Source organism: Candoia aspera, chromosome 2, assembly GCF_035149785.1.
Source record: "Candoia aspera isolate rCanAsp1 chromosome 2, rCanAsp1.hap2, whole genome shotgun sequence".
NCBI classification, from domain to species: Eukaryota; Metazoa; Chordata; class Lepidosauria; order Squamata; family Boidae; genus Candoia; species Candoia aspera.
The window spans coordinates 149,736,608-149,763,415 of NC_086154.1; the positions used below are offsets into that span (position 1 = coordinate 149,736,608).

General features: G+C 46.9%; 1 protein-coding gene across 2 annotated transcripts in view; it reads left to right on the top strand.

Moving 5' to 3' along the window:
- Positions 1–26,808, top strand: part of FLNA (filamin A) — a 73,397-nt gene that overhangs the window by 31,360 nt on the left and 15,229 nt on the right. Inside the window, exons 15-37 of one of the 2 annotated variants that reach the window (XM_063294248.1) lie at positions 213–356; positions 885–1,008; positions 2,360–2,520; positions 2,623–2,713; positions 3,234–3,403; positions 3,719–3,836; positions 5,355–5,617; positions 6,457–7,054; positions 8,393–8,566; positions 9,062–9,224; positions 10,136–10,296; positions 11,980–12,150; positions 12,233–12,356; positions 13,229–13,385; positions 14,828–15,017; positions 15,256–15,279; positions 18,628–18,875; positions 22,146–22,253; positions 24,820–24,910; positions 25,796–25,936; positions 26,039–26,167; positions 26,358–26,531; positions 26,620–26,781. In XM_063294248.1, coding sequence (XP_063150318.1) covers positions 213–356; positions 885–1,008; positions 2,360–2,520; positions 2,623–2,713; positions 3,234–3,403; positions 3,719–3,836; positions 5,355–5,617; positions 6,457–7,054; positions 8,393–8,566; positions 9,062–9,224; positions 10,136–10,296; positions 11,980–12,150; positions 12,233–12,356; positions 13,229–13,385; positions 14,828–15,017; positions 15,256–15,279; positions 18,628–18,875; positions 22,146–22,253; positions 24,820–24,910; positions 25,796–25,936; positions 26,039–26,167; positions 26,358–26,531; positions 26,620–26,781 — 3,886 coding nt within the window. The remainder of the gene's footprint in view (positions 1–212; positions 357–884; positions 1,009–2,359; positions 2,521–2,622; positions 2,714–3,233; positions 3,404–3,718; positions 3,837–5,354; positions 5,618–6,456; positions 7,055–8,392; positions 8,567–9,061; positions 9,225–10,135; positions 10,297–11,979; positions 12,151–12,232; positions 12,357–13,228; positions 13,386–14,827; positions 15,018–15,255; positions 15,280–18,627; positions 18,876–22,145; positions 22,254–24,819; positions 24,911–25,795; positions 25,937–26,038; positions 26,168–26,357; positions 26,532–26,619; positions 26,782–26,808) is intronic. The other variant, XM_063294249.1, reaches the window with a different exon arrangement.

Genomic DNA, 26,808 nt, shown 5'->3' on the forward strand with positions numbered 1-26,808 from the left:
CTGAGTTGGGACTTTCTCAGACTTCAGTGGGAAGTATAAGGAATTGAGAACTGATTGGAAGTTCTGGCAGTGTTCATCCCAATGCGCCTGGAGGGTTGGAAGGTTGCTCTAAAGGAATTGGTGAAGTGCTTTCTCAGTGATGGGAAGGGTGACGCTGTTGTGTTGAAAGACATTGGTTTGCAGAAAGGTGATTTTTTATTTCTCCATCTCAGGACTCTGAAGGATCACCTGTAGATGTCTCAGTGAAGGATAATGGCAACGGCACCTATAACTGTTCCTACCTGCCCAAGAAGCCAGTGAAGCACACAGCGATGGTGTCATGGGGAGGAGTCAATATTCCCAACAGTCCTTATAGGGTTGGTGTTTCTTGCAGTAGCAATTAGGGAAAAGTGGGACTTCATTAATCTTGGTCCCAGGAAGCAAAAGGCTGTCCAGAGAGCCCTGCAAAAACCTCCGAAGCCAGATAGGTCTCTTCCCTAGCAGGATTTTCCCCAAAACAACAGCTGCTGCTGCTGCTGCTACAACTGCCACTTCTCCTTCTCCTTCTCCAGATTTAATATAGCCACCCAATCCAGTGGATTCTGGGCACTGAATAGAGCAGTTTCCCCTTGTGAACAAATCTATTCTGTTGTGGGGGCAGCACGGGTAGGCTCCTGTTAGATTTAATTCCTTCCTTTTTTCCATCATGGCCTGCCCTCTCATTTACCCTCTTCAGGCCTTTAAGGCTGATCCCCAAGCACCAGCGGTAAAGGAGCTACCTTCTTGCTCTGATGAATCCAGGAACTTTTCTAACATACGTATTCCAGTTTGGGGGAGAGCACCTCTCCTCTCCCACCTCTCCAGCCCAAGTTCAAAAACAAAACTTGGCGTTCTTGTATCTGCAGGTAAATGTTGGAGCTGGCAGCCATCCCAACAAAGTGAAAGTGTACGGTCCTGGAGTGGCAAAGACGGGCTTAAAGGCTCACGAGCCAACCTACTTCACAGTGGATTGCACAGAAGCTGGGCAGGGTGAGTTGAGCCCTCTCCATCCTTCCTGTCTTGGAATGTCTGGCGTTGCTGGAATGGATGCAGAGGAGTGAGCCACCCCCGTCCCCACCATCCAGCGCAGCGCAAGTCAGACTCAGAGCTTGCTCTAGTCTTCTGAAGTGCACCAACCTTGGTCTGATTCAGCCTTGGGGGTGGGGACATGTTAGACTCCCCCCCAATTGGGGAAGCAAGAACAAATGCTTGTGTTGCAAATTGCTCCAAGAAGTACTCAAGGCTGAAGGGCAGCACATAAAAATTGACTTTTGTTTCCTGCTCCCCCTCCCTTCCCCCCCCCCCCCCCCGGCAGCCAAGGGAACAAAAGACAAGGCTGTACAATCTTTCTGGGCCTTTCATTTAGACTGGCTTCTCCGCTTCTGATGCCCAGTTCTGAAGCCTTTTGTATCCCAGCCGCTGCTGTTCATTGCCTAGTTTGTGTTGAGAAGGTTGTGCCTTTGGAATCCCTCTAACCAGCTTCTCTCTCTCCCCTGTCCCCCGCATGGTCACACGCCTCACAATGCGGGTGACGGAGGTGATGAAAGCGGGGGGCAGGGGAGAGAGTGCGCTCCTTCAGACGTTGCCAAGATAAAGCTCCCATCAGCTCCGGCCACTGTGGCCAGCAGTTGATACTAGGGGATTTAGAGTCCAACAGCATCTGGAGGACAATTTGTTTCAAAGCTTCCAAATGTGCAAGCAACCCATGGTTTGAAAATGCTTGTCTGGTCTTTCCTCTGCCAATTTCTAAGTGCAGTGGACTACAGAGAGAGAAAGCAGCCCCTATATCTAAGTTGTAGTAACCTGTATGCTATGGCAAATGGCAACTAAACTTCCTTCCCAACTGTTTGGCATAATGCCTTAACTGCTCTGCTCTGTGCATACTGTACAGTGTGTCCTTGAACACGCTACAGAAAGGAATTAGCAATCAGCCATCAAGGGGAGCAATTCTGGCCTTGCTTTGTTTTCTTTCCCGTGCCGTAGACCCTTGCTAGCTACTCTCCATCCTTGACTTCTTCTAAGGCTACAAGGATTTAGTGGTATATTATAAGAAGTATCCCGAGTCTTGTGCACACTTCATGTGTGGATTGATGGCCTGAATCTTTGCCTTTATTTTACTATCATGGCTGCCCAGAAGAGACCAGAACTGCCCATTGGAGAAAGACTTCTCCTCAACAAACCTGGAGAGTGCTGGGGTTGATAGACTGACTTCAGGGGCTGCACTATAGGGGGACAGATTGGCCCACTTTCAGGATTAGGAATCTGTGCCACACTTGCAGGAGCAGATTTTAGTAATGCATTTTGATGCCTCTCACATTTGCCGACTTGTCTCTTCTTAAAGGTGACGTGAGCATTGGCATCAAGTGTGCCCCGGGTGTGGTGGGCCCAGCCGAGGCTGACATAGATTTTGACATTATTCGGAATGATAATGACACCTTCACGGTCAAGTATACCCCCCGGGGTGCTGGAAGCTACACAATCATGGTGCTTTTTGCTGACCAGGTAAGATCATTTCTCAGAGGGACCGCTGCGAAATTGCTGAGGTGTGGGAGAGAGTCACCTGGAGGTACCTGTAGTTTTAACCTGCTTCCCCTTAAATTCTAGGCCACCCCCACCAGCCCCATCAGAGTCAAAGTGGAACCCTCACATGATGCCAGCAAAGTCAAGGCTGAGGGACCTGGCCTCAACAGGACTGGTGAGTTGGGGATATGCTTTGCGAGCAGCTGTACATTACAAATAGGAGCCGAGAGCTTAGAAGTTGTGTCTGGAACTGCTGATCCAGACACAACTTGCAAAAAGAACAGAACTTAATCCTAATGAGTGGATGAAAACAATGTCATGTAGGCTTTGTAAATATTGGCATTAAATAGCAATGTCCTGGAGAAGCTTTTAACTTATTTCATAAGGTGCATAATTTCCTTGTCTGTGGTTGGTGGGCTTCCTGAGGTTCTCATGCAGCCATTGGTGCAACCAACCGAACTGCAATACTGAAATGGATCAAGGTGGGTGTCTGCCAGTTTTAGAATGAATTTTAATATTGTGAGCTTAAAATAATCTTACAATATAACACAACCTTCCACAGCCCCTGGGAAAAATAAACTGCATTCTCCCCAAGGGAAGTTCCTGGTGCAAAAATCAATAAATAAAGCAGAAAGCTTGCCTACCAGCCTGGGAAAGGTGGCCTGGCCTTCTGAGAGTTTCTCCCTCTTCCTCAGGTGTGGAAATGGGGAAGCCAACCCACTTCACAGTTAATACCAAGCCAGCTGGCAAGGCCAAGCTGGATGTGCAGTTCACGGGCCCAGCCAAGGGAGACGCCGTAAGAGACTCTGAAATAATTGATCACCACGATAACACCTATACTGTCAAGTACACCCCCGTGCAGCAGGTAAGTAACGGGAAGGAGAGGATGGTTTTCAGAGACACGTCTGAAACATGGGGGCTTGTCAAAGAGCAAACTATTAGAGGGTGTGTACAGATTTATCACCTTAGGAAAGCAAGGCTTTTGATTGAAATCTCGCTAGTCAGCCAAGGGGTAGGACTTGGCAGTCTTACCACCCTCTTCCCTTAAATAAGTGACTCCTGAGGAGAGTCTTGATGGGAAGGAAGGATGGTGGCCTTGTAGAAGGGGAAGAATGCATGGCAGGCTAGGGTGCCTGTACAGACAGTGATAAGTGACTCCAGGGTATTTCTTGTATTTCAGGGTAACATTGGAGTAAATGTAACATATGGGGGAGACCACATTCCCAAAAGTCCTTTCAATGTGGGAGTAGCTCCCACCCTGGACCTCAGCAAGATCAAGATCTCTGGACTTGGAGACAGTATGTATCCCAGTGGTTTCAATTCTGTGCTTGCTTTTGCTTCCTAATCACAAGAAAGGGGGCTGAGTTACACAAAGCACCTGTCTCTGATTGCTGTGATTTTTACTGAGCCCCTCTCAGCTTCTGGAGATATTGTACTGCATTAGGCTAGCATATTTTTTTAGCTGCTGTAGAAGCTGGAAAGTTGGGCTTTTATTTTTTATTTTTTAATGATTTTCAAGATGTCTAATTCTGTTGCTGATATAAAATATAAACAGCATGGATGAAAATTGTAGCCCACAACATCTGGAGGGCTTTGGATTCCACATCCATTTTTAGACCATGCCTGAACTGAGAGTTCAATAAAAAGCCAGTGTGTACAGCTGTGTAGCAGCTGCTAGCAGCTGTCTTCTGGGGCTGGACCAAGAGCCTGCCTGTTCCAGCTTTCTGTCAGGACCAGATGGCCTTTGGGAAGTTTGCACAGGACAGGATTCAAATTACAAAATAGAACCTAGTAGATTCATGGCTTAAATAAAAGGTGCAGTTCTGCTAGAATACAGACTGTGGGTGCACAATCACGCTTGAGGTCTTGTCCTCTGTGAAAGCTGAGATTCTCAAGCCCAAATTATATCACACAAAGATGCTACCAACACGTTTGGCTCAACTGTTTCTCTTGTACATACGCCCCTCGTCTGTCAGTCTCCATTAGATTTACCCTGGACTGTGATGGTGGTTTTCATCTTTTCCATCCAGCTCCCTGCTCCTGACCAGTCCAATGCTGTGAACTGTCTCTTAGAACATATTTGATACACTGTTGAATTGTAAGGTGAACTGAACCCAATTGTGATAATGGGCAGCATCAAGACCTTGAGATGCTCTGTTATTATCCCTTCCCCCCACTCCACCAGTCAGATTAAGGTTGCCAGAAGGGCATGCATGTACAGCATTGACTGTATGTCCAGACAAGGTGCCTTCTTCTGGCCCTGTTCATTATCAGTGAAAGTTTAAATTAGGATGACTCCCTGCTGTAAACACAACTCTCTATCCTCATACACACTGATTACAAAAGTTTCCAGCTTGCCCCCCACTTCCCCAGCTATAGTTCCAGTGTTCCATGGGGTGATGGAAAACTTACTTAAATAAAAGGCATGCCTTTAGAAACCTCCCTAGTGGCTCCTGAATACAACTTTTCCCTTCCTGGAGACTTGCCAGGGCAAAATGACTGGAAACGCTCCAAGGCTGCCTTGTTTTTTTAGGAAATATTAGTCATGCCAACAATATCATTCTCTCCCCTCAGCTTCACTCCAGCTGCAAAGTATGATCACCTTCTCCAAGCCTTGAGATATAGTGGCATAACTCTAAATGGCTACCTAGGAAAAGAAGGGTCACCTCAGATGTCTTGGCAAAGGATTTCCAAAGGATAGGAGATTTGTGGGTGGAATCCTCCCTTCATTCTGGGGGAAATGGGGCAGGTTAGGTCAAAAGATGTCATATCAGTTCAAGATTTGACCTTTGTAAATGTGCACTTGGTTCTTGCAGAAGTGGAAGTGGGCAAAGACCAGGAGTTCACAGTTAAATCCAAGGGGGCTGGAGGCCAAGGCAAGGTGGCTGCCAAAATCACAGGCCCTTCCAGTAAGCCTGTGCCCTGTAAGGTAGAGCCAGGCTTGAGCTCAGACAACAGTGTGGTGAAGTTCATTCCCCGAGAGGAAGGACCCTATGAAGTGGATGTCACCTATGATGGAGTGCCTGTCCCAGGCAGCCCCTTCCCTGTGGAGGCAGTACCTCCCACCAATCCATCCAAGGTAAGAGTCCCAGTTCTTGGGGGGTGCCTTGGAAAATGTTGTCCATTCTCTTCTAATTTAAAGGCCTTCTGTTCTGCTAAATTAAATTATACAGGCTTGCCCTAATTCAGCCAATAGAATTCTAGTTAAGGAATGTCCTCAGCTTCAAAGGATCGCACCCTAGGTGAGGCAGGATGTTCAGAGGAGTGAACTTGTGTATATACTGTGTATGAATATGTCACACATCATGGAGAGGCAGCTGTGATGTGATAAATGATTCTTTGGAGGTTCAGCCAGTGCTTGAATCTTACTGTATGTGAGGGGAAATGCTGGGTTGGTTCCACAGACTGGCCTCATGGAGTTCTACAGGCTTAATTTCTAGATAAGAACAATCTTGTCTTCAGAACTTCCCTATGACTTGTCTAATAAATGGGGACCCAAAATGTAGCCTGGAAAGTGGGTGGTGACTTAGAAAGTTCAGTACACTGAATTTTCCTCTGCTCCCTACAATGCCCTCCTTCAGCTGTGAGGAACTTGGGTCCCTCCATATGCCGCTTAATTACAGTTCATGGCAACCCTAGCCAGCATGGCAAGGGGGGAGGGATACTGCCCAGAGTTTGGTACACAATGGGTGGCTATACAAATGTTTTAAATAAATAAAATACTGGAGCTGATGGGCAACAACATCCCAAATGCCACAGCTTGGCTTTATAGATACACATTCATTATAAGTAATAAGGCAGTTGCCTCCATCTGGGTATAGCAGCAAAGGATTGTATTTGGAATGTTTTGTGGGGGTTTTTAAGGAGATCTTGCTTGTGAATTAAGTCACTTCTCTTCTCCCCAATCCTGCTCTCCAGGTGAGGGCCTATGGACCAGGCCTGAAGGGCGGCTTGGCTGGCTCTCCTGCCCCCTTTACCATTGATACCAAGGGGGCTGGAAACGGAGGCCTTGGCCTGACCGTGGAAGGCCCCTGCGAGGCCAAAATAGAATGCCTGGACAACGGGGATGGCACTTGTTCGGTCTCCTACCTGCCCACAGAGCCAGGGGAGTACAACATCAATATCCTCTTTGCGGACACCCACGTGCCAGGCTCTCCTTTCAAAGCCCAAGTGGTGCCTGGCTTCGATCCATCCAAAGTGAAGTGCTCAGGGCCAGGGCTGGAGCATGCCACAGCCGGGCAGGCAGGAGAGTTCAGTGTGGACTGCTCTAGTGCTGGGAGCGCTGAGCTCACCATTGAGATCATCTCGGAAAGTGGCACGCAGGCAGAGGTCCACGTGCGGGACAATGGGGATGGCACCTACACCATCACTTACATCCCACTCTGCCCTGGTATCTACACCATCACCATTAAATATGGTGGCCAGCCTGTACCAAACTTCCCCAGTAAGCTCAATGTGGAACCAGCAGTGGATACATCTGGCATTAAAGTCTATGGACCTGGAGTAGAAGGCAAAGGTAAGGATGGTGGGAGATGATCCAAAGCACTGGGACTCAGATACTGAGCAGTTGGCAGTAGGTTAAGGCCAGGGTAGAGGCGTGTTCTCATGATTTGTCCCCTGACTTTCTGTGGCTACAGAATACAGGTAGTCCTTGGTTAATGACAGAAGTTAGGACCGGAATTGCCATCCCTAAGCGACACAGTTGTAAAGTGCAACATTATGTGACCGCACTGCTTAGCAGCAGCACTTCTGGCTGCCATTGTTAAGCAAATCCCATGCCGTCGTTAAGCGCGACATCATGTGGACACCATTTGCAACTTCCTGCTGGCTTCCCCATTAACTTTGCTTGTTGGAAGCTGGCAGTGAATGTTGCAAATGACAGTCATGTGACCATGGGATGCTGTGACATCATAACTGCAAGCCAGTCACTGAGCACCTGGATCATGATTACATGACTGTGGGGACACTGTGACGGCTGGAACTTCAAGGGCTGGTCGTAAGTACCGCTCGTTCAGCACCGTCGTAAGTTCGAACAGTAGCTGAATGAGTAGCTGTTAAATGTGGACCACCTGTAAAAGCAAATACTTGAGCACTACTTGGGTTTCCTGCCATTCTCTGTTTTGGGACTAATTCTGTTTCTTGTAGTCACAGAGAAGGATACCAGAGACATTTAGCTGTTTTCCTAACACATATTCAAAGCCATATAGATCAGGAACTAAAATACATGATGCTTGTTGCTAGTTATGTAGTGTGTTGGCAAATCATTTTACATAAGCCTGGGGCTTTATAAGAGGACTTGAGAGTGTGCTGGGAAGTGGGCACATGAGGATGAAAGCTGTCTGTGTGGGAGTCCTCTATCCTTGGCTTCTCCTGGGTGCAGGATTATTTTTCATCATCATCATTATTATGCCTTTGAGTCAGTGTTGACTCCTGGCAACTGCCTGGACTAGTCCCTGCTGTTTTCTTGGCAAGATTTTTGGGAGTGGTTTGCCCTTGCCTCCTTCCTAGGGCTGAGGGAGAGTGACTGGCCCAAGGCCACCCAGCTGGCTTCGTGCCTAAAGTGGGACTAGAACTGTGTGTCCTGGTTTCTAGCCTGGGGCCTTAACCACTACACAAAACTGGCTCTCAGCTGCAGGATACCATAATGATAAACAGAAGAGACTGAGGATGACATTCTGGGTTTCAGTTTGGGTCCATGGGTACTAACTTAAATGCCTCGCCTGGTGGTAGTGGATGTTTCAGGGGCTCCAAGGTGTTCATAAGTCAGGATGCAAGTGAGGTGGAGGTTTGGGCAGGCAGGGCAGAGAGTGTTTCCCAAGGCCGGCCTTATTGGTGCTGCTGATGCTCTTGCCAGGTGTATTCCGTGAAGCCACAACAGACTTCAGTGTGGATGCCCGAGCCCTGACTAAGGCCGGGGGCCCCCACATCAAAACCAGAGTATCCAATCCCTCAGGAAACCTGACAGAGAGCTATGTGCGTGACAATGGCGATGGCACCTACAGTGTGGAGTACACACCCTATGAAGATGGTGAGTTCGGAGAAAGGGACATATGAAAGTAGTGAAGGGATCCTGGTTGACAAGGGTGGGGCAGAAGGAAGTAGGGCTTCTTTGGTCCACTGGCCCTGCAGGCCTGCTGTTTTTTTTTTAGAAGATGAGAGGATGTAATGGCATGTGGGAATGACCTTGGGAGACAGGAGGAAGAGCCACAGCCTAGATAACGGTCTGATAAATGGAATCTGAGTCCGAAGGAGGGGTGGAGGTGGAGAAAACATCTCAGAAGGGACTCTCCTTGGTTTTTGGGAGAGTAAAAATAAGGGAGGGGAGAGCTACTTTCAGACTTGCAAGATTCTGTTACAGTAAAGGTAGTGTTAGCACTCATGGCTGGTGCTTCCTGTCTGGACTACCTCAAAGGGCCGACACGGGGTGTGTTTGTGTTAGATGAAGAAGCGCAGCCAGTTTTTTAACCTCCCCAAGTGCTTAGGAGCATAGACCCTCCTTACACCCTTTCCTGTCTCCCTTTAGGTGTCCACTCGGTTGATGTGACCTACGACGGCAGCCCCGTACCAAGTAGCCCATTCCGTGTACCAGTAACCGAAGGGTGTAACCCCGCGAGGGTGAGAGTGCATGGGCCTGGCATCCAGAGTGGGACTACCAACAAGCCCAATAAGTTCACCGTGGAGACGAGGTAAGAGCTAGGAAAAGCGTATGCAGCAGTATTTGAAAAGGAGGAATGAACAAGGGTAGCTCTTAGTTTGGGCTGCCTACTTTTACCTGCTTTTTCAAAAAAGGCATATATTTAAGCAGATCGGGAATATGGCTATATTTATTTAGCCTTTCAGTGGAATGTTGCTGAAGGGAGGGGGTGGAGGAGAAGCAGGCACCGAGTGAATCAAATTAATCAAGTACAGATAGCACGATCACTCCCTCCTGTATTGTGCAATTGCAATTTTCCCCTGTAATCACACTAAAAATTAGTTTGGCATCAATTTTTGGACATGCCCTGGGAGCCATACCTAAGAGTCAGGGGCACTATATATGATGCTGGAACTCAGATTATACATTCTTGAAGTAAACCACCTACTTTGATGCTTCCCCCTGAGCTTATTGCAAAGCAAGCTGGACTAAAATGCAAGCTTGTGGTGGGTGTTTTGGAAGACTCTGAAGCACATACCATTGCCGAGAAGACAAGTAATAAAGCCATAAGCATTTGGTAGGAGAAAGAGATAACCCTTAGTAGGTGTTAAAGCTCTAAACAGAGGTGCAAGGCTGTGTGTATGGAATCTAATTAAGATACAGCTGCAACCTTCAGAGGTCCAGGGCAATTTCTGGCTCTGCAAGCTTTACAAATACATTGGCTCCAAATTGGAACATATAAAGCTGGCTGGGGAATTCTGGGTGTTGAAGTCCACACATCTTCAAGTTGCCAAGGTTGAGAAACACTGCTCCAGAATGATGTAGTCTTAAGATTCCTCCTCCCCTCTCTCTCCCTCTCTCTTTTGCTCATAGCAGCTGCAATTCCCCATTACACAGGCTGGATTCAAAGATCTGGGGCCTGTTTTGAATACATGACCCCATTGTTCTTTCTTTCTACTGCAGGGGTGCTGGAACTGGTGGCCTGGGCCTAGCAGTTGAAGGTCCCTCTGAAGCAAAAATGTCATGCACTGACAACAAAGATGGCAGCTGCTCTGTGGAGTACATCCCCTATGAGCCTGGTACCTACAACCTTAATGTCACATATGGTGGCCACCAAGTGCCAGGTATGCCTTGAGCTAGAAGTAGTGATAATAGGCAGGTGATGGCATTGCTGATTGCAAGTTAGAATTTGGTAGTGGAGCTGGCTTGGTGGTGGCAGTCCCTCAGGACTTCAACGTGGAACCTATCTGGGCCTTGAGCATAAAAGGGAAACATAACTTAAATGGTATCGATGGCTTTTCATTCTCACTAGCTTGGCAGTTTTCTAGGCTATGATCAGAGCTAGGTTGGGGAAACAATTCCAAGACAGAAGACAGGGTTGCCTTTTCAGGATGCTATGATAATATTACTTGGGTAACAGCCTTCCTCTCCTGAAGCCCTACACACTTAGAGGGTGGTAGTCTCTCTATGGATGTGATGGAATGTGTCTATGAAGGGGGAGGTGATGTGATGGACATCAGTAATGCAGCTGGTTCTCAGGAAGGAGGGTGCACATTCCAAGGAGGGGAGCAAGATAAGAGAAAACACAGTCCGGAGCTGGAAAGTGGGAAGACTAAGAGGTTCAGAGAAGCCACGCCTTAGAGTCTCCCAGGTTATTTCCCTTTAAGTTAGAGCAGAGTAGGTTTAGTCTAGCAAGATTCTGTCTACGGTGTGAGCAAATAAAGAACTGAAGTTTGGTTCGATTGATTCCTTGTCTTTCTTGGGCTAGGCCTGGCAATGGAGGAGGAGACCTCGTCCCTTTGAGTGCAGCTGGATGACTCCAGCATAGAGAAAGGGGCAGTCACTTTCTTTGCAATCTGGGCAGAGAGGTAGTGATGAGTTTGATGATGGAAGAAGCAGCCAGGCTTTCTCTTCCTCCATTCTGGGCACATAGATTCCACCCAAATCTCAGTCTGGATGAAGAAGCCTTGTGGGCCATTTCCAGCCTTTGCCCCAGAGTATTGCCTAATTGTTTATTGCATTTATATCCTGCTCCTTCTCTGGGAGCTCAAGGCAGCACTCATAATCTCCCTAATTTTATTTGTACAGGAACAGTCCTGTGAGGTGCAATGTGTTGAGGAACAGTGGTCGGCCCAAAGTCAGCCAGCGAGCTTTGTGGCTGAGTGGGGACTTGGCCCTGGACTTCCTCAGTTCAGATCCTACATCTTAATCTCTACACTGCACCACTGATTTCCCATCCTTTCTATAGGCATAACCCACTATTGTAGAGTGGCTACTCTTGAACAAAAGGTTAACAACATGGATGTCTTCAGTTTGATTGCTTCTGCAAAAAAGAGTCCATAAGCTGTGTTTAAGTTCTTGGAGCACTTCAGCTGCTCTTATCTAAGCAATAATTACCAAACCAGGAGGGGTGGAGCAGGAAGTTCTAACTACTGGCATAGGATTGAGAGGGTACAGTGTGGTATCCTGGGCTGAATGCAAGCTGCCTGTCCAAGCATGTTGTAATATCCTGGTGCTGGTCACTAGTAGCACAGGTATTGTCACCCCGTGGCTAGAACATGTTCAGAGTCACCAGACTGGTTGATCACTTGCTAAAACGTACACTTCTCAAGTCTCCTTAAAGGCCAAAGAGGTAGGCAGGAAGGATAGCAGAGAGGCTTTCAAAATAAGGATTACAAATGTGTCTCTTTCACAGTAAACAACGGATGAAGAGAACTCAAAAAACCTTTTTAAAAAAATACAGGAAGCATATGCTTAGTCCATGGTGCGGCTCCTTGGCTCAGGTTCATCTTCTCTCTCCTCTATAGGAAGCCCATTCAAAGTGCCTGTGCATGATGTGGTGGATTCATCCAAGGTAAAATGTGCAGGCCCTGGCCTGACTCCTGGTGTCGTCAGAGCTAATGTTCCCCAGTCCTTTACGGTGGACACCAGCAAGGCAGGTGTGGCACCCCTCCAGGTTAAAGTCCAAGGTCCAAAGGGTAAGTAAATCTGTCCTTGACTGGGCAAATAGTATCTTCTCTGAGCTTGGCTCATCCCTCACCTGTTGCCCTTGTCCTACAGGAGTGGTTGAACCTGTAGATGTTGTGGATAATGCCGATGGGACTCAGACTGCAAGTTATGTACCAAGTCGTGAAGGCCCGTACAGCATTGCTGTGCACTATGGAGATGACGAGGTGCCTCACAGGTAGGAGTGGATTTGGAGGCCAAAGAACAGAGGCAGAAATGCAAAAACAGAGCATTGATTAGCAAACTTCTGGTCCTTACGATTAACAGATATCTCTTCTCCCAAAGAAGAACCATATCTGAAAAGTGGAAGCTCAAAGGGACTGAGCAGAGCTTCTAGTAGCATTTGGGATGCTTTTCATGGCAGTTTTCTGATTCATACTTAGGGACAGTGGTGGGCAGTTTGTGGACAGCCTTTTCTATGTTTTTTGGAATCACAGAAGTATGAAGAAAGGGCAGACCCTGCTGTAAAAAAAAATGCCAATTGGACTTTATTCCATAGCAACAGCACTTGCAAAAAATAGAAATTGCCCAGTAAGCAAATGTTGGGGGTTACTAGGATGGTTGCTTGAGCTAACTCTTAATATTCCTCATTATTGTGGTTTGTAATGTAAAAAAAACCCCCAAAAAGCTTGCATCACACATCTTTTTTAAGGGCAGAAGATGCTCAGGGGATTGCCTTCCCTGCTTAGGTACAGTGCTTCTGCCGAAGCTGCACCAAAAGCTCTCTCGTTGAATCTGCTCTTGCAGCTAGATTGAAAATGGGCAGCCCTTAGTCCCAGTTCCGGTTCTTTTCGACCTGATGCTTTCTCAATATGTTGAGAGTGAACTTCTCAAAATTCAACCCGGCATGGCTGAAAGGAATTCTGAGGGTGCCATTCCAACTTCTCAGATGGGTATCAGTTTGGGAAGACTACCTTATAATCTGAAAGAAGACAATAAGAGTAATGGCTGATACTGAGGAGCATCTGTGCACTTTAGAAATGCATAAGGAGTCCTTAGACATTTTGATAAACCTAACCCTATCATTTCTTCTTCCTTGTATTTCTCCAGCCCATTCAAGGTTAAGGTTCTACCTACTCATGATGCCAGCAAGGTGAAGGCTAGTGGTCCAGGGCTAAACACTACAGGTGTACCAGCCAGTCTGCCAGTGGAGTTTACAATTGACGCTAAGGATGCTGGAGAAGGCTTGTTGGCTGTACAGATCACAGTAAGTGGAAATAGGCTGCAGAGGTGGGATTGTGGGGAGACCAAGTGAAAAACAAAGTTCTTGGTGGGGGGGGTACTGCTGTTGCTAGATGTGCATAACTGTATCCTTCAGAATCAATAGATAATTCTCAAGTAAATCTCCAGCAAAACAATACATGGGAAGAGGAGGATTGTGGGCCATTTAAAGATTTTCATGTGCTGGAGATGGGCAGTCTCTTATCTCCCTGAATGAATTGCTGGAAGTGTTTGTTTGATATACTGCCACATTCTAAGGGATGATGGCAGTTTACAACAGTAAAACAATAAAAACAACATAACCCCCCCCACACACACACAACCAGGCCCGCAACTAGGGTCTGCGTCACCTGGGCAAACATGGATTCTGTGCCCATTTTGGTGCCCCCTCCAGCGCTCATTTTGCCCCCCCCAGCACGGTGCATGGGGCACATGCCCTGCTTGCCCCCCCTAGTTGCAGCCCTCCCCCCAATAGTCATACAATAATTCTGATGGCGCCCACCCATCATCCCCTAAGCATCCTCCATTTTCACTAACGTCCAGAAGGCCATTAGGGTGGCCACTAACCTGGCCTGCATGGGTAAAATAGTCCATAGCACAAGGGCCACCATAATAAAGCCACATTGTCTGTGAGGGCTTGCTTCCTTAACCTCCTGGGTAGGCAGTCCTGAAGATACCTAAAAGCCAAGACTTAAGGGCTTAAGAGGTTGAAACCAGACTTTGAATTGTACATGGAAACCTACCAGTAGCCAAACCGTGCCTACAACTCTGGCATCATATGGTTACAGCAGTTCTTACCCACCAGTAGACAGACAGCTGCATTCTGCACTAAGTGAGGGTTTTTTTTTTTTGAGAATCTAAAGTCTTAAAGCTTCCTTGTTCAGCTTCCTATATCAGATGACACTTACGAGACTGAGAGCCTTTTCCCCTTTTTTAGTCAAAGTCCTGAACTAAGGGCCATAAACTACAAAGTGAAGCATCTGAAGCTCTGCAAAGCCTTTGTTGGTCTCTGTTGTATGATTCAGTTAGTGATGACCACAGCTCCTCCATAGTCATCCTGATTTATTCATACCTTAGAATCTGATATTTCCTTTATCTTAAATAAGTGAATGAGTTTTGCTTGTCTCTTTGAAAAGAACAGCAACCTTGGGGTAACAACCTAGAACAGGGTCCCCAAACTCTTCAGCTTATCAACCCCTTCTTGAAGTTTCAGATTGTTCATTGATCCCCCAAACATTTATTATATGAAAATAATGTAATGAATACTACTTTAACCAATAGTACTACAAATAATAACATTGACCTCTTGGATAGTCCCACTGAGCCTTGGGGGCCAATATTGACCACTTTGGGGAACCCTGACCTAGACCCAGGGTGCCTTCTGCTGGCTGTACATCAACCCGCTTGCTCGCCTTCCTTCTTGCGCAGGATCCTGAAGGCAAACCCAAAAAAGCCACCATCCGGGACAACCAAGATGGCACCTACACAGTGTCGTATGTTCCTGACATGACTGGCCGCTACACCATTCTCATCAAATATGGTGGGGACGAGATTCCCTACTCTCCCTACCGAATCCGTGCTTTACCGACCGGTGATGCCAGCAAGTGTACGGTGACAGGTGAGAGCTCTTCCGGGCAAGGGGTCTTGGGGAGGGGGAAGATGCTGGGGGGTGGGCGAGCCACGCTGAACCAATGCCACGCCCCACACAGACTGCTTTTTGCCGGGCACCTCCGGCTCCACTGCTCATCACTGTGGGGAAGGGGATGTATGTTTCCTGTGTGTTTTTTAATTGTGCACTGTTTTGTGTGATTTTTGTCTCACTCTGATTACCCTTGCTTTTTGCCCTTTCACCTCAGTGTCGATTGGAGGTCATGGGCTAGGTAAGCAGCTTGCTGATGGCTCCCCCCTCCCCCTATGTCTGCTTGCTCCCCCTGCAATTTTCCCCTTGCATGGTCCCCCACCTGCATTAGACTCCACCTCTGCTTGAGATTGGGCAGCGGGACAGTTTGAAGCGGAAGAGGCTGTTTTAAAGTACATGTGTGCTAGAACTAGGCCTGTCCAATCAGTCACTGATGTCATTGTGCCAGAAATAATACAGAGCTGCCATTTACTGTTTCACTTGCCATGTACAGGGACATCTTAAGTAAAGCATTAGGATGAAATGACTTGGAAATTAAAAAAGAATTTGCAGCCCTGCTGATCAGTCAGTCAGAATTTAAGATTGTCATTTTAAAAACTGATTATCAGGGTAATTTCTGCAGATTTAGCTCTGGCAGAGTGATGGGAAAATAAATTGTTTTACTATAAAAATGCCAGATTGTAAATTGGACACCTGAGCAGTCTAATCCAGTGTTTTATTTTGCAACCAGTCGCAGGTCTCGAGCTTTGAGCAGAGCAGAGAACCTTCATGTCCCGATGCAGGGTTCATCTCTCTGTTCAAACACTAGGGACTGAGCCCAGGGATCCTGCTTTGCATGAGCAGCTGAGCTATCAGTCCTCCCTCTGGTCGGAACAGATTATTTCGTTCTTTTCACATAGCTTGGATATGTCATGGGGGTTGAGCAGCGATGACAGATGTTTTCCTCCAATAGTTCAGCTAAGGGTTACTTATCACTTTGGCAAACAACTCTGCCTGATTGGCAAACCATACCTTTTCTTGGACATCTTGGACTGTATCCAACTCAGTGAATTGCTGAGAAACAAGCAGGTGGATCTAAATGCCAGGGTAAGATTGCAGCATGGCTATCCTGGAACTCCCCCTTCCCTATCCTCAGGTAGCCCTCCCCTCTCCCCGCTGCCCCGGCAGTGCTCTTGAAGTCACCCCTCCTGCTTGCACCGTGAAGGGTGTGCTTTGTAATTGGAAATAAATGGATTGGGACCATGCATGTTTCCTAACCTTTTGGGGGAAGGTTTCCTCTCTGTAGACAGGCATGTTGCAAGCCTTGGGGTGGCTTGAGCGACCAACTTGACCTGCAAGAATCCTGTTGTCAAAGTGCAGAAATCTTGAAGCAGGGAACAGACTGCATTTATAGAGCTGGCTAATAAAATTTCCCATGTTAATTGAAGAACTGCTGGAGATTATTTTCAGACCAGGGAAGTTTTTTTTCTCTTTTTCTGCAAATACAAGAACCTAAGCTCATGAAATGAAGCTAAATAAAGGGAAGATCCAAGATAGTTAAAAGGAACTACAGTAGCCCTTCACAGAGCACATACTTAAAATTATGGAATTAGTTTGCATAATATGTAGTGACAACCTCTAACTTTAGTGGCTCAGAAAAAGCATTATGGTAATTTCTAAAAGATAAGGCTGTCATAGCTGCTAATATTGACAGCCATATAGTACCTTTGCTACTAAAGGTAGTCAGTACTGGAGAACTTGAACCAGAGGCTGCTGCTCCCTTCTTGTCCGCTCTGTGGCTTTTCAGAGGCAACTGGTTGGACACTGTGGAAGCACCATGTTGAACTAGATGTTTCTTCACCAGATCTGGGCATAGGTGCACAGATCTCCGGGGGCAGGAAAAGATGTGTTCAAGATGTTTCTGAACTACAATTTCCACCAGTCTTTGCCAGTCTGGCCAATGGATACTGGGAGTTGCACTTCAGTGACGTGTGGAAAGCTAAGAACTTAAATGGGTAATAGCTTACTGGATCCTCTCAATATAAGAATAAGTTGCTGATTTCCGAAATCCAAAGAAGAGCTATAAATTGCAAGTGGTGCATAGGTCTTCAGCATGGACCTAATTTGCCAGATGGTGAGACGCATCTCTCTGGCATTTCTGTAACTGATGGAGTTCACCAAGTAATCTGATCAGGGAAACCACTCACCCACAGCTTGCTTGTGTGTGCCAAATTGCAACACACAAATTTAGGTATCTCCCTTGCCAACATGCCTTGCCAATACTGAGAAATGCTTCCACAGCTGGTAATACTAATCCTGGATTCCTAAAATAGGAGCATAAGTCTTGATGACTTGGCTTAACTTGTGAGTTCAATGTTCTAGCAAAAAGCAACAGATTCAGAACAAAGTAGCTGAAAATTGAAGCACTGGTATCAAAGCACCTTGGGAATTGTAGTTTATAGAGAGCATGCTGCCAATTGGAATTTCAGCTGGGGTTTTCTCAGTAAAAAGCTAATGACCATTTAAAACTTATGTTCAGAATCCAGTAAAGCACCCTTATCTCTGGCACTGTGCTTCCTGTGTTAAGTTTGGGCTTTTTTCCCAGCGGAAACAAGCTCTTCGAAAAACCTTTGGCATTGGCAGATCCCAGTCATGCAAAACTGTTCCCTTGCTTCATGAATCTGCTGCTGTAGTGACTGACCATAGCTTTGGTTGCTGTAATAACTCTTAAGTAATTACTTGCTCTAATTCTTAATGTGAAGTTGTCTGATTTGGTCCTTAGGGCTGATATGAAGTATCAGGTGTTGCTTCTGATCTAGCTCCCAGCCTCTTGTGTGCACTTGGCAGGGTCCTTAACCCCTATTCTCTCTCCACCCCTGTGCAAATACCAACTGAGGCTCTATAGTTGCTCTTCTCTTGCACCTCAACAGCCACCTCCTTGCATGAAGTGCATGGGCAACTGGGAGCAAGCTGCTGAGATGCATAAGGAGAGGACTGGGCCAAAGCTTCTGGTAGCAAGGAATGGGAAGCAAGCCATTTGGCCTACACCTTGGCTTATATGGAACTGAGTTGAGGTTGGGCCCAGTTTCAGCCATCTGGCCCTTGTTCCCTTCTAAACATGGTGATTTTCTAAAAGAGTTTACTGATGTATAATTAGAAGCGTTTGCTGAAATGGCCATGGTTGTAACAGCCACAGAGGTGAAGGAACTAGCTCTGGTTTTGCTTATACTGAAAGTATTCTGTTGTGAATATTAGGGAGCACTCTGTTGAAGGTGCTCCCCTCTGACCTGCACTGAGTTATCCCAATCTGATAATTAAGTCATGATTCTTTTGTTTGTTGGTGAGCCCTTTGATTCCACCTCCCCTGACTAAATGCGTAGGGAAAATTGGCATTACAGGTGTATATTTCTCAGCCTGATATCTTTCAGATAGATTGCGATAAGAGCTTCCAGAGTTGACCTCCCAGCACATCTGGAGGGCCCCAGTTTGAAGAAGCCTGGATTATTGACGGGGCTTGGAGTTTAGTAGATTCAGAGTGGATGAGGAGAGAAAAGGTTGGGTGTGGGTTGGGATCAAGTTCTCCATTTCCCATGGTACTTTCTTTTGCTAGGAGCTGGCATTGGTCCCACCATCCAGATTGGTGAAGAGACTGTGATCACTGTGGATGCGAAGGCTGCTGGAAAAGGCAAGGTGACCTGCACGGTGTGCACACCAGATGGCACAGAAGTAGATGTTGATGTGGTAGAAAATGAGGATGGTACCTTTGATATCTTCTACACGGCGCCCCAGCCGGGCAAATACGTCATCTGCGTACGCTTTGGAGGAGAGCATATTCCCAACAGCCCATTCCAGGTTACGGTGAGTTTTACCCTGATGTGGGAGAAATCTTCATCTGCTGAGCGGCCTCCATAGAATCTACTGTGTAGTTGTTGTGGCGAATACACTGCCTCCTGTGCAGACAAAGAAGCATGTTGCGTGCAAATCTGTCCAAAAGCTCTGATGAAATTGCTGCCCCAATCTCTTCCTCTTCACCCCAGATAAATAAAAGGGAGGAAACAGGTGGTGCCTGGATTTTAAAACCCCGAGTGGGAGGTGGGGAGTGTGTAAAGCTAATTGGTTAACAAGTAAAACTGGCACAAAACTTGTTTCTGGATAGTCTAAAAATGCAATGCAATCAATCAAATTGTTGGATGGCTATTAGGAAAGAGGGCCGTATGATAGACACAAAGCCACTTGTTCATGCTGTGAAGAAGATCAGGTGTTTCTCTGTTAAACTTGGCTTCTTAGTCTTGGATAAATGGCTCCCCTTTCCCAGCTCTGAGCTCAGATCTGAGTCCCGGGCTGCCCTTGAGCTGGATGGACATCTGGCTGTTAAACCTGTTTTCTTGCTGTTTGTCCTGTTGGGGGGGGGAGGGGGGGAGGGAGGGTGTTTTCCCTTCCATGAAGACTGCCCTCTCGCGGGGGGGGGGAGGGGGGGAGGGAGGGTGTTTTCCCTTCCATGAAGACTGCCCTCTCGCTGCAGTGCAGCTGCTGAACCTCATGGCTCCCTTTCTTTCTCCTGTGTTCATGAGGTCCGAAGGGAATGTATTTTCTGTGCAGAGGAAAGCGGAATGTCTGCTGGAGTAATGATTGCCCGGTTGCCTGCTTTCCAGAGCAACGGCGACAGTGCTTCCTACCAAACCCCGTTTTGAGACGTGGTTCTACTTAATTAAAAAGGGAGGAGCTAGAAGCTATGCAGTCTCTGTATATCCTCTGCAGCTGCTTTCCAGAAAGCTTATTTCAACTCATCCAATTTTGCCACACCATGTATCTGAGGGCTAGAAACTTGTTTTTTTAAGTATCAAGACATCCGTGGCTTGAATGCCCCGTGTTTGCCTGGAATCCAGTAGAAATTATTACAAGTATTCCCCTTGTCAAGGATTACAAACATCACCAGCTCCCATCAAAACGGAATTTAAAGTGTGTTTAGAATTTAAAGTTTGGTTTAGCAATTGCATTTCAGAAAGCTTTCTCATGGAGGTCACCTGTGTGGAATCAAGTAGCACAAAAGTTATGAAGGGGTATGCGTGAGGAGGAGAGCATTCCTTCAGCGGCCCCCACCTTACAGGGGCATCTGATGGTTTAAAGCAAGCTAGCAACTCAAAACCGTGAGGAGCAACTTATCCTCCTTTGACATGTGACTCATTGTTTGGTGTTTGGACACTGAATCTTCCTGTTCAAATGTTTGTCATACTTTCCAGGTTCCAGCACAAAAGGAGGCTCCTGGCTCATCTGAGTAAAAGGAGGGGGAAGGGAGGGGTGTTGAAGCAGGCAGGGCCTGTCGTCATCGTCTTCTCCTCCTCCTCCTGTCCTTTGTCGTGCGTGTTTAGAAACAAACGAGCAAGAGTCCCTGAATCGGGGAAGTTTGGATTCAGTGGAAAGCAATAAGCTGTTTTCCTCTTCCTTCCCAACCCTGCCCAGCAAGCTGAAGGCTCCCCTTTGGAGCACAGATTTTTAATTCTGCAGATCCTGAAACTTGGGAACTTAAATGATTATTTTTCCCTTTGGTGTTGCTGTTGCAACACCGCCCTTGGCATGCTTCCTCCAACACAGACTTTCAGTGTCTTGTGATAACGCTCGGCTGCTCCCTGCTGGTCCATGATCTGCATCTGACTGGCAACTTGTGGTGCCACAATGAGGCAAGCTGACCCGAGATGGCCTTCTCCCAAGCTGATGGTCACAGATGTGCTGGCCAGCAACTCCGGTCATTCCCAGCCAGCACAACCCATGGAAGGGGTGATGGGAGTTGTAATCGAAGGCATCTGGCCGGCAGCAGGTGGGGAGAAGCTCACCTGAGGCCACACAGCGATCTCTGCATGTTTTCTGCTTGGCCACTGACTCCCAGTGGCCAAGGCAGCTCTTCACTCTGACGACAGCCAGCAGGTTCCTTATCCCAACTATAGTGTGACTTGGTTGGTACTCTGTTCCCCCACTGTCCCTCCAGACCTCCTCTTTTCATGTCTGTCTACAGCTATGTATTTTGGATTTTTAAGTCCTCCCAGAAAAACAAGTCTATATAATAAATCCATCTGCACCCAAAGCGTACACCCACATTTCTTGCCAACCCCCAAAATTCAAGTGCAGTACTGAAAACCTTTAAAAAAAACAAACCCTACTTTTTCTAATTTAATATCTCTCAGTGCATGAGCAAATGGAGAAACACTTCTGCTGAGCTTATGCTTTGTAATTCTAGGCAGCCTCTTCTCCAAATATAAACTGGTACCTTGATATAACACATGTTGTAGTGAGATCATTATTTTGGATTGGCACACAGCAAAGTTTTTCCTGTGCAATGCTGGTTTTAGAAAAGTAAAACCTCCCTTAAATCAAACTGGACTCCTGGTGACTTCGTGGATATGTCCCAGTAGTTTTTTTTTTTTTTTTGCAACAATACCTTTTTCCAATTTCCAGTCTAACTTACAGCATTGGAATTTCCTAGTGGCCACCCATCCAAATACTAACCAAGCTTGACCCTGCTTAGGGTTCAGAGATCCGCTAAGGTCAGCCAGGTGCTGCCACGAACTTTAGACATTTTTGGTTTTACAGCTCTTTAAATAAAAATAATTGCAGTCTGTGGCTCCTGGGGGCAGGGGCAGAGTGACAGCTGCTCTCTTGTGTCTTCTCTAGTGTTTCTTGGTTGCCCTCATTCTGTTATGCCATTGCTGTTGAGAAAGCAGTAGTTCTTTGAAAAACAAGTTTCTAGCTCTCGCTTTGGCAGTGGCAAGATCCAGGTCAAATCTGAGTCCTTTGCGATGAGTTCTCTTCTTTTGAAGAGCAGCATTATATTTTGGCCCTGGGGCTGTTGCTATGGGTAGAATGGAATCTCAAAGATCAGCATCAATTGAGAGAGGTCCGCACCGTGGGATTGAATAGCAGGTGCTGAATTGCTTTAGCCTTTGCAAAAAAGCTCTCCTGGACAGTGGGGGGCTAAGATGCCTTCACTGGGGTGGCTCTCCGGCTTCCAAAGAAGAGCTGTTGCTCTGTTTTTTGGGTTTGAGCTCTGAAACGGAAGTGCTGTAATGATATCTTGGCTTTGAGCCGGCCTGTCCGTCGACCCATTCTAACCGTCTTGCCCCATTCCTGCCGCAGGCCCTGGATGGTGAGCGCACGACCCCCCAGCAGATGGCCCAGCCGATGCGTGCCCCGCCCTACGCGTACCCACCTGGTGCACAGCGGCCCTGGGGACCAGCAGTAACAGTTCAGTCTCATAGAGGAAAAGCCAGCCCAGCGCATTCTGGGGGTGGGGAAACTGCCCCATGGAATTCAGACGGCTGCTCGGCTTGCCTTGGCACTGCTTGGGGCTGATGGTGCTGCTTGAACCAGCCTTTTCCCCGAGACCGAAACAACTGAGTTATTCAGGAAAAAAGCTTATGGTCCTGTTGTGGGAAGGGTGGGGCGATGCTATCTAGAGATGGCTTAGCAAATGTCCCGTGAAACGCCACCAAGCTGCAGAAGCGATGGGTAAGAATTCAGCAACTTCCCCTTATGACATAGGGAAGATACAGGCGTCAAGGCCAGATTATCTTTTTTAATAATCCCCCCCCTCACCCCATTGGAAGCTATAAACAGACAATCCAAAATTAGAAATGCAGGATATATTTGGCTCAGCATGTTATTCAAGCGGAGATGTGTGAAATTGTCCACTTGCAGGGATAGAGAGAACTTGGAGAGCCACTGTTGATTGGGCTTTCCCATCAGTAGCTCCCTGGCCCTTTACTGGAGCTGGTGGGGCTGAATCTGGGACCTTCCCCACACAAAGCAAGTGCTCCTTCCCTGAATTATGGTCTCCCTCTGTGGCACAAGTGGCAACCTGTAAGCTCAGAATCAAACTAGATATGGTCATAATTGCCAATTGCATAAATCAGGGCTTTTTTTTTTCTTTCACACACATTACCTCCTTCTCAATCAGGGACCCTATGCTAATTCTTCCCTCTTGCACCTGTTTTTTAGCCTTAAAAACAGTTGGTGACTCTTACCAGTGGGATCACACTGATAGTCAAACTAATGTGAACTGCTGAACTTTCGTTATTTTTCCCCTCTTCCAAGCTTAAATCAGCTTGCAGAAATGGGACTGTTTTTAGAGAGCCCTTAAATTTTCAGCTGGGTAACTGTTGAATTTAGGAGCACCTCCTCTAAGGTAGCTGCTGCTTCTTTGCTGGCTTGGCTAATCTCCCTTGGCAGTCTCTGCACACATGTAGCATTCTTCAGAGTATATGCGTTGCTGGCTGGCAATTAATTCTGCAAGGTATGATGAGAAATAGATTTGAAACGAAGGTGCTTGGCTACCATAAACTCCTTCATGAGCTTATGCAGAGGGCACTGCTGTGGGCATGGTGTTCTTGCAGTGGGGCTTTCTCAGATGGCTTGCAAGAAACTCAACCATGGGCTCTGTGGCTCTTGAGGACACTTTTCTTTGCACCATCCCCCCCTACCCTCAAACACACTCCCCTTTGCTTTATATCTGCTCTGCTTGAATTCCAGGGAGGGGAGGAGACCTTCCAGAATGTGGCAGGTTTGGTGCTTTTCCCAGGGTGTCTTTGTCTGAGGTCACATCCCTCCATCTCTGGGTGCCATCCATGCTTTGTGTGTCGTCCTTGTCAAGGCCTCTGCTGGGGAGGGCTTTCAAGCCCTATCCCAACCAGACTGTACTGCATATTGTCCTCATTCCAGGATTATGAAGGAATGTGGTTCGCTTCTTTCTTCAGGGAGTGTGTTGGGGGCTTGGCTAGCTATAAGTAGACCCCTCCTTGGCTTGATCCTCGTCTTTTGGAGGAAGCTTGCTGATGGGCATAGCTGTCTGGTCACCCATTGGTGGGATCCCAACACTTAGCATTCCAACAGAATATAAGCCAGAAGTAGGCAAACATGCCAGCCAACCAGGGCAAGATAGCAGAGAAGTACAGGAGTATAGCATAGCTAAGCAGCAATTCTAGCTGGCTGATAAATCCTTCAGAGGTGTATTTAATCTGGCAGTTGGGATTTTGACCTTCCTTCTTTGGAAACTAAGAGGTCTGTAACTTCCTCAAGAGCAGGAAAACCAGAGCTTAGGGATAGACGAAGGAAGCTGGGCAGGAATAGCAATGCTCCTGAGGGACACTATTGCCAGAGTGCTTCTTGAAACAGCTGTGGCCAAGATACTGTAGCTGCACCAATTCCTGTTTGCCCCAGTTTGTTTGCTTCTTGAAACAAAAGGGGGAATAAGTGGTACAGCTGCCTGGAACTCTTTCTGGCTTTGCGGACAAACCCTAAGTCCAGTTTTGACTTTAGAGTTCTAGTTCTTGCCAGCTTGGGAAGCTCTTGAGTATTGCAGTTGCCAATTACCTGTTCCGGCGATTGGTACAGAAAACTATGGAGAGAGAACATTCAGCTTTACAGCAAAACCTACTTATGTCCTTGGTTCAAAGCCTGCATTCAAAAGCCATGAAGGTCCTATTCTCCCAAAATCCAGACTTGTAACCCTGAACGTTAAAGAAAAGGGAAATTGTCCAGTTCACTTGTATTCAACAGTGCACCTGGTTTGCTAGCTGCCTATTTGCCTGCAGCACGTGCAGCCACTCATTCATTCTAGCATTTAGGAACTTTTAGGAGGAACCAGGGACTTTTCAGAGTTTGTCTTTGTCAGCTGTGTTCCATTGCTTTTTTATGGATTCTTGCCTTTTCTTCTCATCCCTCCTTGCCATCTTGAAGTGCACTTTCTCTTTCAAACTGCCCTCCACGTTTCTCACGCTTCTTGTTGGGTTGGTGGGTCACCTCTGTTTTCCAGGCAACAGATCGTCCTATCAATGGGCTGGATGCTGGACTGCGACCTTTTGACTTGGTTATTCCTTTCACTATCAAAAAGGGAGAGATAACAGGTAATGAGGTGGGGGTGTGGCTTAAAGGCAGTTCTCTGCATTAACAGCCTGGGAATGTGAAATGAGGCAGAATTCAGTTTCCTGATCCCTATTTTTATTTTTTATTTTAAATAGCTGTCTTTTACAGCTATGAAGGTAGTGAGCTGGAATTTGTGGGATAGTTGAAGATTTATGGAGATGGGTGGGTTGAGGGTTTTATATCTGCCTTTCTTTTCCCCACTCCTCATAACTAGGAGATGCAGAAAAAAATGTTAGCTTTTATTTTATGAGGATTGCAGGAGTTCTTGATGCAGAATGTGAATTACCTGATCACAGTACACGTGGCTTTTCTTCCATCACTTTGTAGAAGGTGATCTGCTTATTGCAAGTCTTGTTAAGTGTCATCTCTTACCTGGATTTGACACCAAAACTAAGTCCCCATCCTTGGCCAGAACATCCATGTCATTGGTACCCGCTAACAAGCTTAGCAACTTACCATCTCTTGGGAGCTGTGGGGTCTCCCAGGGATATGCTAAGGATAACACTTCAAGCTCAGATAGCACAGCTTTTCCTGTGTCTTCCAGATATATTGGAATGCAACCCCCATCATTCCCAGCTGATATGATGGAAGTTGCAGTCCAACAGGTCTGTAAATCCCCAGGCTATGGAAGGCTGCTTTTGACTTTAGGCTTCTCTAACTGTCACTGCCCAAAATGTCCTTGCAAAATTCTTAAGGGATTCTAGCCTAGTGCAGACGAATGCCCTAGTTCACATTCTGTGAGCTGCTGCATTGGACAACAGAAGTCGGGTTTTGTTCAATGGAATAGTATGCTGGCTCTATGGCTTCCTAAGACTAACAGAATCCACTAAGCTGTTTGTGTTTCTCTCCCTATCGCCCTTCCAAAGGAGAGGTACGCATGCCCTCTGGTAAGGTGGCAAAGCCAGACATTACTGACAATAAGGATGGCACAGTGACAGTGCGCTATGCCCCCACCGAGGCTGGCTTGCATGAGATGGACATCCGTTATGACAATATGCACATCCCAGGTAACTTCTGCTGCCTGTGGTGTTCCCAGTTATCCTGGAGGACTGGTGTATGAATTCTGAGTGATATCTAAATGATGTCACAACCACTTTCTGTTTCAATAGGTAGCCCCCTTCAGTTCTATGTGGATTATGTTAACAGTGGCCATGTGACAGCTTACGGTCCTGGACTCACCCATGGTGTGGTCAACAAACCAGCTGTCTTCACAGTCAACACAAAAGATGCTGGGGAAGGTAAGCTGAACATATGGTCTTCCCATCAGAACTACTCCTAGTTCTGTTTGTATCTTTCCCTTTGGAGGACTTAATGTAACAAATACTTGTGTGAACTGTACAAATCAGTTACTGGGATTCCTTCAGACAGTTTGGTTATTGAGCTTGTCAGGGCCAATGTCTTCAGTATTTAACCTTCCAATGTTTGCAGGTGGCCTCTCCTTGGCCATTGAAGGTCCCTCTAAGGCAGAGATTGGATGCACTGATAACCAGGATGGCACCTGTACAGTGTCCTATCTCCCAGTTCTGCCTGGAGACTACAACATCCTGGTGAAATACAATGACAAGCACATCCCAGGAAGTCCTTTCACTGCCAAGATTACCGGTGAGATCTGAGGCTGCTCTGATGTGAGGTGGGCTAGGCAGCCAGCTGGCTCACACTGAAGACCCCTTGTTTGCCTCTGCTTCTACAGGTGATGATACAATGCGCATGTCCCATCTCAAAGTGGGCTCATCAGCTGACATTCCCTTGAACATCACTGAGACAGACTTGAGCCAGCTGACTGCCACAGTGATCCCACCTTCTGGTCGTGAGGAGCCTTGTCTGCTCAAGCGCCTACGCAATGGGCATGTTGGTGAGTGCCCAGAGCCTCCCCTTTCTA